This window comes from Carcharodon carcharias, chromosome 13, assembly GCF_017639515.1.
Source record: "Carcharodon carcharias isolate sCarCar2 chromosome 13, sCarCar2.pri, whole genome shotgun sequence".
In the NCBI taxonomy this organism is placed as follows: Eukaryota; Metazoa; Chordata; class Chondrichthyes; order Lamniformes; family Lamnidae; genus Carcharodon; species Carcharodon carcharias.
Window position 1 is genome coordinate 63067559 of NC_054479.1, and position 12875 is coordinate 63080433.

The 12875-nt window shown below is 48.0% G+C and overlaps 1 protein-coding gene across 1 annotated transcript in view; it reads left to right on the forward strand.

Annotated features, from left to right (window-relative positions):
- The first annotated feature begins 886 nt into the window (after positions 1–886).
- tbx16 (T-box transcription factor 16) overlaps positions 887–12875 on the forward strand; it is a 134803-nt gene continuing 122814 nt past the window's right edge. Inside the window, exons 1-3 of the mRNA XM_041203072.1 lie at positions 887–965; positions 1414–1600; positions 3327–3550. Coding sequence (XP_041059006.1) covers positions 887–965; positions 1414–1600; positions 3327–3550 — 490 coding nt within the window. The remainder of the gene's footprint in view (positions 966–1413; positions 1601–3326; positions 3551–12875) is intronic.

The window sequence follows — 12875 nt, forward strand, 5'->3', positions numbered from 1 at the left end:
GTGGGGATTTGCATGGGGTACAGTGTGCATGTGGAAGGGTGGGGTGTTGTATGGGGTATAGTGTGTGTGTCTGGGAGGGCGGGGAGTTGGATGGGGTACAGTGTGGGTGTGGGAGGGTAGGGAGTTTGATGGGATACATTGTGTGTGCAATTGTGGGGAGTTAGATGGGGTACAGTGTGTGTGTGTGTGAGTGTGAGGTCTTGGATGGGGTACAGTGTGTGTGTTGGAGAGTGGGGAGTTGGATGGGGTACAGAGTGTGTGTGAGAGTGGGGAGTTGGATGGGGTACAGTGTGTGTGTGGGAGGGTGGGGTTTTGGATGGGGTACAGCGTGTTGGTGGAAGGGTGGGGAGTTTGATGGTGTACAGATTGTGTGTGAGGGTGGCGAGTTGGGTGGGTTCCAGTGTGTGTGTGTGAGGTAGGGAGTTGGATGGAATACAGTGTGTGTGGGAGGGTGGGGAGTTGGATGGGGTACAGTGTGTGTGTGGGAGGTAGGGAGTTGGATGGGTTACAGTGTGTGTGTGAGGGTTGGGGTTTGGATGGGGTACAATGACAGATGAAATTTAATGCAGAGAAGTGTGAAGTGATTCATTTTGGTGGGAAGTACATGGAGACACTATATAAAAGGTACAATGCTAAAGCGGAGTGCTGAAGTCGAGGGACTTGGTGATATATGTGCACAAATCATTGAAGGTGGTAGGACTGATTAAGAGAGCAGTAGTACATGTGCTTTATAAATCGGGGCATAGAGTGCAAAAGCAAGGAAGATATGATATATCTTTATAAAATGCTGGTGAAGCCTCAACTGGAGCATTGCATCCAGTTCTGGGCACCACACTTTAGGAAGGATTTGACGATATTAGAGAGAGTACAGGAAAGATTCATGGGAATGGTTCCAGGGATGAGGAACCTCAGTTACATAGATGGATTGGAGGAGCTGGTGAAGGTTGAGGGCAGCTTTGACAAGGGTATTCAAAATCATGAGGGGTCTGGACAGAGCAGATAAAGAGAAACTGTTCCCATTGGTGAAAGGATTGAGAACCAGAGGGCACAGGTTAAATGTAATTGGCAAAAGAAGCAGTGGCGACATGAGGAAAAACCTCTTTACACAGTGAGTCGTTAGAATCCGGGATGCACTGCCTGAGCTTGAGGTGGAGGCAGTCTCAATCGAGATCTTCAAGCAGGAGTTGCTTGGTAACCTGAAGGGAATAATTTGCAGGTTGATGGGGGAAAGGCTGGGGTGTGGCACTAGGTGAATTGCTGTTGCAGAGAGCCAGCATGGGCACAATGGGTTGAATGGCCTCCTTCTGTGCTGGAACCATTTTTTGACTCTATGACTGTATACTGAGACACTCCTGGACCCCTGGATTGTGTAACTGAGTATATCTTGGTTTATGTTTTATTCTTGGCCTGTAGATAGTAAGCAGCAGAAACAGGATGTGCCTGTGGAAGCAGAAGAGACTAAAGCTTGCCTGGTCCGCATTAACAGTCTGGATATTCCCATCCAGTCATTGGGGACTCCAGTCACATTCATCCCTCCAAATTTAAACAGGGCAAGCTGGGAAAACACAAATAATGGTCACAGCAAGGAAGAGACACAGTGGTGAGTAGCATGTGCCAATACAAACGCTTCACTCATTCTTTGGGATAAAATTTCAGGCCAGAAACAGTCTCCACTTGTAGGTTGTAACAATGGCCTCATTGACAAATGCAATGTTTGATGTTCCTGAGGACAGGAGAATCACCAGTCTTATCCCTGGTCAGGCATCCTTTGTATATTGCTCAAATGGACATCATTTATGTGGACTTGGTGGATCATTAGTCAGCCACTTGGCACTTCTGGATGAAGATGTTAGCAAATGCTTCAGCCTTGCCTTTTGCACTGATGTGCTGGGCTCCCCCATCATTGAGGATGGGGATATTTGTGGAGCCTTCTCATCCAGTTAGTTGTTTAATTGTCCACCACCATTCACGACCTGATGTGGCAGCAGAGTTTAGATCTGATCCATTGGATATGGAATTGCTTAGCCCTGTAAATCACTTGTTGTTTCTGCTATTTAGCATGCAAGTAGTCCTGTGTTATAGCTTCACCAGATTGACACCTCATTTTTAGGTATGCCTGGTGCTGCTTCAGGCATACCCTCCTGCACTCTTCACTGAACCAGGTTGATCCTCCAGTTTGATGGTAATGGTAGAGTGTGGGATACGCTGGGTCATAAGATTACAGATTGTGTTCGAGTACAATTCTGCTGCTGCTGATGGCCCACAGCGCCTCATTTATACCCAGTTTTGAGTTGGTAGATCTGTTTGATATTTATCCTATTTAATAAGAGGAAGAGGCTATTCATGGAACCAGCGACAGCAATGGAATAGGTGTAAAATTCCATTTCATGGCAGGGGTGATAACGAAACAAAGAATTCAGTAAATCAGTGGGCCAGTTAGCCTGATATCAGACATTCAGAAAATGCTGGAGTCTATTGTTACAAAATTTTTAACAATACACTTAGAAAATCATAGTAGATCAAAGTTTTACAAAAGGGAAATTGTGTTTAATAAATTCGTCAGAGCTGTTTGAGGTAGGGTAGATAAAGGGGAACCAGTAGAGGTCGTGTACTTAGCATTCCATAAGGTATCACACTGTGGGTTAGTATGAAAGATAAGGGCTCATAATTGGTTCCTGGGAAGAGAGGGCTGTGCTGTGAAGACAGGCTGAGTAAATTGGGTCTATATTCTCTGGACTTTAGAAGAATGATACGTGATCTCATTGGAAACTACAAGATTCTGAAGGGGCTTGACAGGGTGGACACTGAGTGGTTGTTTCCCTGACTGGGGGATCTAGAACTTGGGGGCACTGTCTCAGGGTGAGGGGCTGATCATTTAGGTCTGAGATAGGGAGGAATTACTTCACTCAAAGGGTTGTGAATCTTTGGTATTCTCTGTAGATGCTCCACTTGCAATACACTTGCTTCTGAGAAAGCAAGTTATGCGTTCAAGACTGACTTCAGGTTTTGAGCGTGTAATCTAGTTCACATATCAGTGCGGTACTCATAGGGTACTGCAATTTTGGTGATGCCAAATTTCAGATAAGATATGGTCAACTGTGGTCAATCTTTCATATGCAAGTTTGGCCAGTCCTTCAGGAACAATTGCAGCTGCTTTTTCAGTCAGCTGAAGTCAGTCCTGTGTGTTTCCTGGAGATTAGTGCTAGTCAATTCCTGGGGGTCAATGTTGACCAGTTCCTGGAGGTCAGTTCTGGCCAGTTCCTGATGCTCACTGCTGACCAGTTCCTGTTGGTCAATGTTCGACATTCTGTCTTTTTCTTTCACAGTAACTTCTCAGCCTGTGAAGGAACAGCTTTACCTATAAACCATAGGAATGAGGGGAGAGGCTCAAGTGGACAAACTGACTCTGGACAACCATTGGTTTTCAATACATTCTGCAATATGGCGCCTGGGTCGGAAAGTCTCCCAGTGTCTGAAGACAAACCAACAGCCAGTGTAGTGGCAGCCTATCCTCTGGAGTTCAGCACCATAGTTGGTCCTCCATTGAGCAGTAAGGATTGTGGGAAGAGTGTCTGGGAGAATGGAGGAGGTCAGGATCTGTCCATTGTCAGTGCAAGACGCTCGCCAAATCCAAGACACCCTTCAGTGCTACAAAGTCCCTATGAGTTGAGATTGCCTGGAGTGTTACAGAGTGCAGCCAGTCAATTCAGTTACCCTGCATATAGTGGGCCTGGAGTCTATGGCCATTCAAATAACATTGGCTTTCTGGAAGTCAGGAGATGCTTAATCAATGGCCTCCAATACAGCTGAGAACAACCTCCATTGACTGTGTAACATGAGCAGCTCTGATTCAGCTGGTACTCAAGTATGGGACAAGAAAACACCTGGGAACCAGGGTTCAATATCAAAGAGCGGCTACTTCGAACATAGGGGGGATGTGGGCAAACATGCTGGTCCCTGTCATTCTTTATATAAAAAACTTATTCCCAGTATGTGAATGTCATACTATGTACTGTGTTAATCCCTATATAATATACTATGTGTTAATCTCTATATGACATAACTGGGTGTTAATCTCTATATAATATGTATTGGGTGTTAGTCTACATAACATAAACTGCTTGTGTTATTTACATCATATAGGATGTGTGTTATTCCCAGCATATTATAGGCTATGTGCATTTTCTCATATGCGCATGTGTTATTCACAGTGTAATATATAATCTGCATTGTTTCCTATACAATGGGCGGGATTTTTGGGTTGTCAGATGGCTGTGGCGGGCAGGCCCGAGAGTGGCCAGGAAATGTCCCCACTGCCCATGATCGGCTCCTGATCGCAGTTTCACACTGGCTGGTCAATTAATGGCCACAGCCAGCGTGAAAGGTGCACTGAAAGGCTCAGTGCTGCTGAGGTGGGGGTGGGAGGAGCGCGAGCGCAAAAGTCTGCACATGTGCGGGAGACTGTGCATTGAAAGCTCCCTGAAGGCAGGGATCTCCCTCAGGGAGCTGAACAATTTTAAAATCAAAAATAAAGTTTTTGAAAATCTGAAAAAAATGTCCCCACATAAGACTAACTCGCATGAACTTAAACATAGCACAAATTCTGTCCCCTAATTATTTTTTATTTACTTATGGTAACCTCACCCCGCCCATGGGTGAGGTTTCCTAAAAAATCCAAAGGTCGCCTGGCCAATTCGCATACACCAGCAGTAATGTTGCACAGGCAGTGAAAAATACATGTTAATCAATTAGTTAATGACCTTAATAGGCCTCTTAATTGTCGGCGAACGCGCTGCCAACTCTTATGCGCGCCCGCCGACTGAAATATCACAGGAGTGCGCAATGACGTTGGGACACTCGCCTGACATCATCATGTGCTGTTTCATACTGAGGCGTGTTGGGTGCCTGCCTGCACGCCAAGTAGAAAATCCTGCCCAATGTATACAATTTATAGTATTCCCAGCATATACAGTGTGCTGCATCTTATATAATTATTAATTGTGTTAGTCCCTGTGCAATATTTAGCATGTTATTCTGCTGTATAATACATACCATGTGCTTTCCTAGTATAGTATATATGCTGTGTTAATCTTTTTTGTTAATTCATGGGATGTGGGCTTCGTTTGCTAGACAAACATTTATTGCCCGTCCCTAGTTGCCCTTGAGAAGGTGGTGGTGAGCTGCCTTCTTAAACCGCTGCAGTCCATGTGGTGTAGGTACAGACAGTGCTGTTAGGTAAGGAATTCCAGGATTTTGACCCAGTGACAGTGAAGGAACAACGATATATTTCCAAGTCAGGATGGTGAGTGACTTGGAGAGGAACTTGCAGATGGTGGTGTTCCCATCTATCTGCTGCCCTCGCAGGGTTAACCGGGTAAGATGTACCTTTGACTTTTCTGGTGCTCAGATTAATGCCAGGTGGTTCACCTGGTTTTATCCCTTCTTGATTTTTCTGTCTATCCCAGCCTTTAATATAATTAACGATGGAGCATCGACACCCCTCTGGGGTAGAGAATTCCAAATGTTCACAACCCACAGAGTGAAGAAGATTCTCCTCATCTCAGCCCTAATTGGCCAGCCCCTTATCCTGAGATAGCGGGCGGAATTTTCCACTCCCGCCAGTGATGGGAATTGTGGCAGGCGGGGGCATGATGGTGTGATGGAAAAAGTCAGTTTCCCGCCATTGGGAAATTAGTTTGGAATTATGTTCCCCCTCCAGCGAGAATTTAGAGCGGCCTGTTTCCTGACCGTGATGTGCACCTGGTGAACTTCACTTCTTCAACGAATTTGAGGTCGGTAGATGTTGCTTACTCCTTCTTGGGACCTCTTGGGGGCTTCACTCATCTTGAGTGCCATTGACAGACACTGTGAAAGGTGGACAAGGGAGGTAGGCTTATGAGCGAAGAGTGGGAAGAGTGCCCAGGGAATGGGGAAGGGCGTAATGTCAGGGAAAGGGGAGGGGGTGGAGAATGTCTGGGGGAGGGGTGCATAAGAGTGTCCAGGGAGGGGCAGTGTCTTAGAGGGCAGGGTTGGTGGTGCCAATAGTGGGGGCCTGGAAGGGGAACTCAGCAATAGGAAGGAACAGTCACAGTTAGAGGGGGAAGTGGGATGCAGTAGGCTGGCAATGGAGGACACCAGGGTGAGAGCCTGCTAGGTCTCATCAGGGGGGTCACGCATAAGACAGGTGGCTCAGATAATGGGAGGGGCCAGGGTGAGGGTGGACATGGGGACAGTAACAGATGTTGGCTCTGAGGGGAGGAAAGGTATATGCAGGTGGATCGTGACAGTGTCCAGGGTAACAGGGGAAGGTTCAAGGGTGACAGAGGAGAGAGGAATAGTAATAATGGGTGGGTCACTGGTGATGGGGGGTTGTTGGTGGGTGACAAGGGGAGGGTAGAAGGTGGTGGAGCAAGTTTGAAAAGCGACGCGCACCATTTTTCCAAAGTGACATTGACAACAGTCAGCCAGTGAGACCCCTTGAGATGGGAATAGGGTCTGTTCAGCTAGGTGGAGTTCAAGGTCAGCACAATTGGCTAACTAAAGGGACACCCTAATAATCATGAGGAAACTGGATGACAACAATGCTAGGTTGTGATCTCCTCTCTACGGTGAAGCCCACACAGCAGCAGGTTTGTTCCTAGCTCATGGGCCTTATAACCTCAAGATCCCAGCAAGGTTTGGAGCTGCTGTTCATTCTGTGCCCTTTACCATCAGCTGCAGTCAGAGGCAGGGATGAAGGGAGGGAGGTGGATGCCTCCAAGGGGAGCGGCTGGTGGAAGGCAGCCAATTCCCGACACCAAACCACTATCCTCCCGGGACGACAAAGGGTCATGTTGATCTTTCTGTGCTGCCAAGGCAATGAGCTCTCTATAGTCTCAAGGGTGGTGGAGACAAGCGGAAACGTGTCCTCATGAGGCTTCCAGCACATGGGTCTCATCACCCTGGTCAAAGAGCAATGTCTCCAAACCCACTCAAGTATGAACAGGAGGAATATCCATCTCTGGTCCTCCAGAATGTCCTTTACCTGGGGGCGGGCAGGCGGTGGGGTGGGGATGCCATGACTAGACAGAGGTCAGGTGAAGGGCTTGGCACTGGCCTACTGGCTTTAAGATGGAGGGAAACCTGTAAAGGACATGCTCACTTAATGTATCACTTCAATTTGTTCACACTCCACTGAGGCGTAGATGTTGCAGGCTACAGGCAACCCTGCCCTTGGTAATGCATCTGCGACAGACAGGTTGGTGAGATTGAGGTTAAGTAGGTTTTTCCCTCTTGTTGGTTCCCTCACCACCTACCACAGGCCAAACAAATATGTCCTTCAGAATTTGGCCAGCTCAGTCAGTAGTGGTACTACTCTTGCTGATGGACATCCAGAGCACAAAACGTGCCCTTGCTACTCTAAGTGCTTCTTCGAAGTAGTGTTCAACATGGAGGAGGTTCAGTACAAGTGAGGGGGTGTAGTACATGGTAATCAGCAGGAGGTTTCCTTGCCCATGTTTGACCTGATACCATGAGACATCATGGGGTATGGACTCGCTGTTGAGGACCCCCAGGGTAACTCCCACCCGATTGTGGACCAATGTGCTGTCACCGCTGGTGGGTCTCTTCTGCTGGTGGGACAGAACATACCCAGGGAGCAGTCTGAGACATTGTCTGTAAGGTATGATTCTGTGAGTATGGCTATGTCAGGCTGTTGCTTGACACGTATTTAGGACGGTTCTCCCAATTTTGACTCAAGCCCCAAATGATTACGAAGAGGGATTTGCAGGGCTGAGAGGGCAGGATGTGCCATTGTTATGTCCAAATCTGGTGCCTGAATTGATGCCAGGTGGCCCGTCACTTTTAGTATTGGATTTTGTCACAGAGATTTGATGTAACTGAATGGCTTTTAATTTAAATTTTAATTTAATTTATTTATGCATTAATTTAAATTCCCTAGTTGCCATGATGGGTTTGAATTGATGGCTTCAAATCATGAGTCCAGCCCCATGGATTACTGGTTCAGTAACATAGCCATGATGCTACAATATAATTGCCATAAAATATCTACTGTGCTAATCTCTATTTGGGAATAGATACACTATAATTGTATAACGTATACAGTATTCTTTCTTGATATAGTATAGCTACTGTATGTTATTTCCATGATAATATATACCATGTGTTTCTCCTATATAACATGCACTGTTACTCTCAGTGAAATACTGTGTTTTCACTCTACAATATTCTCATAATATATACTATGAATTATTCTCAGTATTATATACAGACCTCGTGCTTTCCCTGTATAACAAAACCTGTGTTTCCTATACAATATATACTGTTTCTTAGTTTCTGTGAGGTGTATATATATAATGTTTTGTATATTCCTTACATAATACATGCTGTGTGTTCATTCACAGTTTTAACCATGTTACAGTTCACTCATGGAGTTTGTGTTACTATGGCAACATACACTTTTCTAGGAATGTTGTGGTCTGGAGCTATGGACAGTGATGGTAGAGGCTTCAACATTCTTTCCATCACATCTCTCCCACTCTTACCTGGCAAACTCCTAGAAGCATTGGGAATTTCCTGCTGCCCCTCCTGCCCAGGATAGTGAGTTCCTACATCTGGATTGGGATTGTAAACCCACAGTTTGTATTGGTGTCCCCACCCCCATTGTGTTGGGCAGTGTGTCATTCAAACACATGTTGGAAGGATTTGCAGGTCAACACTAGATCTGTTTGGCCACATTATCAACACATCTTCATTAGCCATAAGCCCTGGAGTGGGACTTGAACCCAGAGCTTCTGGCTCAGAGACAAGGACACTACCCACTTCACCACAAGACTTCCTCAGCACATACTGCAGCCCGTTATAGAGTTTTTATATCAAGTTGTGCAGAGGGCTTTACATGAGAATTTTCAGAATGAAGCACTGCACACTCTCCAACACAAAATGGGGGGACACCAATACAAACTGTGGGTTTACAGTCCCGATCCAGATGTAGGAACTCACCGTTATTCTGGGCAGGAGGGGTAGCCGGAAATTCCCAGTGCTTCCAGGAGTTTGCCAGGCCAGTGAAATCAGCACCAGGGAGCCTCCAAATATCAGAGTGAAGCTAGGGAGCTGCTCTTAATCAATGCTCTGCCTGTTGGTACAGCATCCCGGGTGGGAGTGGGGTGGGATATGGTGTGTGAATTACACGTTGTGACTGTCTGTGATTGGGGGTGGGGCTTGGGCCATCTTCCTGCTTAAGTGAATTTGGAGGTGAAATGCCAGTGTGAAAAGCAGTCCTTGGCAACAGCTGGATGATTGTGAGGGTGGCAAAGTTTAAAATACCCACCGCAGCATCTTAAAGGGTAAGTGTTGAGGATCAGGACTGACAGGAAACACTGTTTGGCCACTGAATCTGGAAGGCTCGAAGCCTCAAAGACCTTGAGCAATCAGCATAAAATCCAGTCGTGTGTGGAGATTTCCCCGATGGTCATAGAGGATCCTCTTCACGGACATTCAAAATGGCTGCCTCGATTCGTATGGCCCACAGGAACTGCCGGGATGAAGTGGGCACGGAATTGACCTTTGGGTCAGTGGAGGGGAATCAGGGGTTTTAACTGTGACATTTGACCCTGATTCTTGGAAATATTTGAGAGTCGGCTTTTGGATTTGGGCCCCAGCCTCAAGGGTGGTCCTGGGTGGCCTCAGCAATGAAGGTTTAATTTCCAGGACATTGCTGCAAAAACAACTCAGGAGGAAAGTCAAAAGGACATTAGAAATACTGCACATTAATTTAATTTTCTTAAAATTACATTCCTTTATTTGTTATAAAATTATTGGAGGTGGGAATGAAAGTCGGGGTGATCAACTGCCAAGAATCCTGGAAAGTTTGGTCCACAGAAAGAAGCCAGTTGGCCCATTGTGCCTGCACCGGTTGAATAAATAACCCACCCAGCCTAACCCCTCTTTCCATTATTTGGTTCGCAGCCCTGCGTATTATGGCACCTCAGCTGCACATCCTGGTACCTTTTAAGCAAGGTGAAGTTTTCTGCCTCTACTACCCTTCAGTGAGTGAGTTCCAGACCCCAGCCACCCTCTGGGTGGAAAACATTTTCCTCATCTCCCCTCCAATCCTTCTACCAATCACTTTAAATCTGTGCTCCCAGTCACTGACCGCTCTGCTAAAGTAAATAGGCCCTTCCCATCCACTCTATCCAGGCCCCTCAATCAAATCTCTCATCAGCCTCCTCTGTTCCAAGGAGAACAACCCCAGCCTATCCAATCTTTCCTCATAGCTACAATTTTCCAGTCCTGGCAACATTCCTATAAATCTCCTCTGTACCCTCTCCAATACAATGACATCCTTTCTGTAACGAGGTGACCAGAACTACACACAGTCCTCAAGTTGTGGCCTGACTAATGTTATATATAACTCCAGCATAACCTCCCTACTCTTACATTCTGTGCCTCTGCTAATGAAGGAAAGGATTCCATTTGCCTTTTTAACCACTTATCGACCTGTCCTGCTACCTTCAGGGATTTGTTGACATTCACTCCAAGGCCCCTCACTTCCTCTACACCTCCCATTTATTGTGTATTCCTTTGACCTGTTTGACCTCCCCAAATGCATCACCTCATGCTTCTCTGGATTGAATTCCATTTGCCACTTTTCTGTCCACCTGACCAGCCCATTGACACCTTCCTGCAGTCTCCAGCTAACCTCCTCACTATTGGAATCATCCAATCAGGTGACAAAGATTTGGCTTGCTCTCCTATTGACTGTGGGGAGTTGGGATTCCTTGAGGATTGAGCAGTGACAGGAGTGTGAGGCTGTGGGTTGGATCAGAATTGGTGACCCTGGCTCAGCTCTCGCTTCCCGGATCAGAAAATCAGGATGAAAATCCAAATTGAAGGGAACTTGGTCATTAGACTTGCCCCTACATTCCTAGTGAGATTATGGTCTTGATATCTTTTTCACGCTGGGCAGAACAATTCACAATGAAGCACAGCACATTTACTGAATTCACTCACACTCATTTCTCCAGAACCGCTTCATCCATTCATCATGGGGAGTTCGAGCCTATCCTGACAGGCAATAGGCAGAGCCCACCCAGGGCAGGGCACCAGTCCATCACAGGGCTCACACTCACCAAGGTACAATTTAACCACAGCCAATCCACCTAACCAGCAGGTCTTTGGATAGCGTGAGGAAACCCACCCAGAGAAAACCCACATGGAAACCCACCCAGACATGGGGAGAATGTACAAACTCCACACGGACAGACACCCGAGGTCAGAATCGAACCTGGGTCCCTGGAGCTGTGAGGCAGCAGCACCAACCACTGCATCACTGTGCTGCCCCCCACCCCCCATTTACTGATTAATAATTGGAATCAATTTTACCCTAAAAAATTATTTTACCCTATAATACTGCAAAATAAAACAGTGCATAGCACTCAGGAGATGCTACATTGCTTTTGAATGGATGAATTTGATTGAAAAGGTTGCTCACAAATACATTTAATGGCCCATGCATCCCTCAACTGAAAGAGTGGATTCACTGCCCCGGGAGCTGGGAGCAGGCGATCAAATCCAGGGAAAAAATAAGACCACTCCACCATGGGGGGGCCTTAGGAGTGGAGGAAGGGTGGGGGGCGTGCCGACTGGGCTGTAGGAGTGAGGGTGGGGGAGGGGTTGCTGATCGGGCCATAGGGGTGAGGGTGGGGGAGGGGGTGGGAGGGTGCTAACCAGGCCAAAGGGGTGAGTGTGGGGGAGGGGGTGCTGACAGGGTCATAGGGGTGAGGGTGGGGGAGGGGTTGCTGACCGGGCCGTGGGGTGAGGGTGGGGGAGGGGATGCTGACCGGGCCGTGGGGTGAGGGTGGGGGAGGGGATGCTGACCGGGCCGTGGGGTGAGGGTGGGGGAGGGGATGCTGACCGGGCCGTGGGGTGAGGGTGGGGGAGGGGATGCTGACCGGGCCGTGGGGTGAGGTTGGGGGAGGGGTTGCTGACCGGGCCGTGGGGTGAGGGTGGGGGAGGGGATGCTGACCGGGCCGTGGGGTGAGGGTGGGGGAGGGGATGCTGACCGGGCCGTGGGGTGAGGGTGGGGGAGGGGATGCTGTCCTGGCCGTGGGGTGAGGGTGGAGGTGGGGGTTTGCTGACCGGGCCATAGGGATGGGGGCAATTTTTGTTTGTACCGTAGGAGTGGCGGGGGTGAGGGATTCAGTTTCAAACCTGGGCTGGGCCTGAGCCTCCATTCTCCACCTGACCCAAAATGGGTCTGACATTGCTGCTGCCACCTGGGAGCCAACCCATCAGACACCCTGCAGCCCCCAACCCAAACCACTGAGTCACTCTCAGGGGAGAGTGCCGCCCAGTGCTCCCCCTGCTCCCTCGTGGCTGTGTGGGTTTGTGTCTACGCATGTGGAGCAGACACGAAAGGTTCAGACACAAGAGGGATCTGGGACAGAGGACATCCCCAGGAAGCTCAGATCTGGGACGTGGGGCAGAAGGCCAAATTCTGGAACAGTTCTGGAAATCCAGGAATACTGGTCATGTGGCAGCATGGAGAGAGCTCAGTGCCCCCCCCACCCACCCCCCACCCCAAGGAGCCCCCCCCCATTCCAATACAACTGCCTTTGGGGTTTAAGCCCCAATTCAGGGGGCTTCAGGGGAGGAGGAGCAATGACATGGAGAAGGACACCACCCTCTGCAGGCCTACAGCTCACCATAGCTCTGGGGGTGGGACGCATATCAAAGGCTGATTTGGTGAGTTAAAGGCTGAATCAGTTATCATTGACTAATAGGAAGGTTGAAGTTACAAATTGTTTTTTTCTCCTTGATGTCAGATTGAAGCAAGGGCTGAGTCTTGAGCTTTCAGTTGCTTTGCCAGACAATAG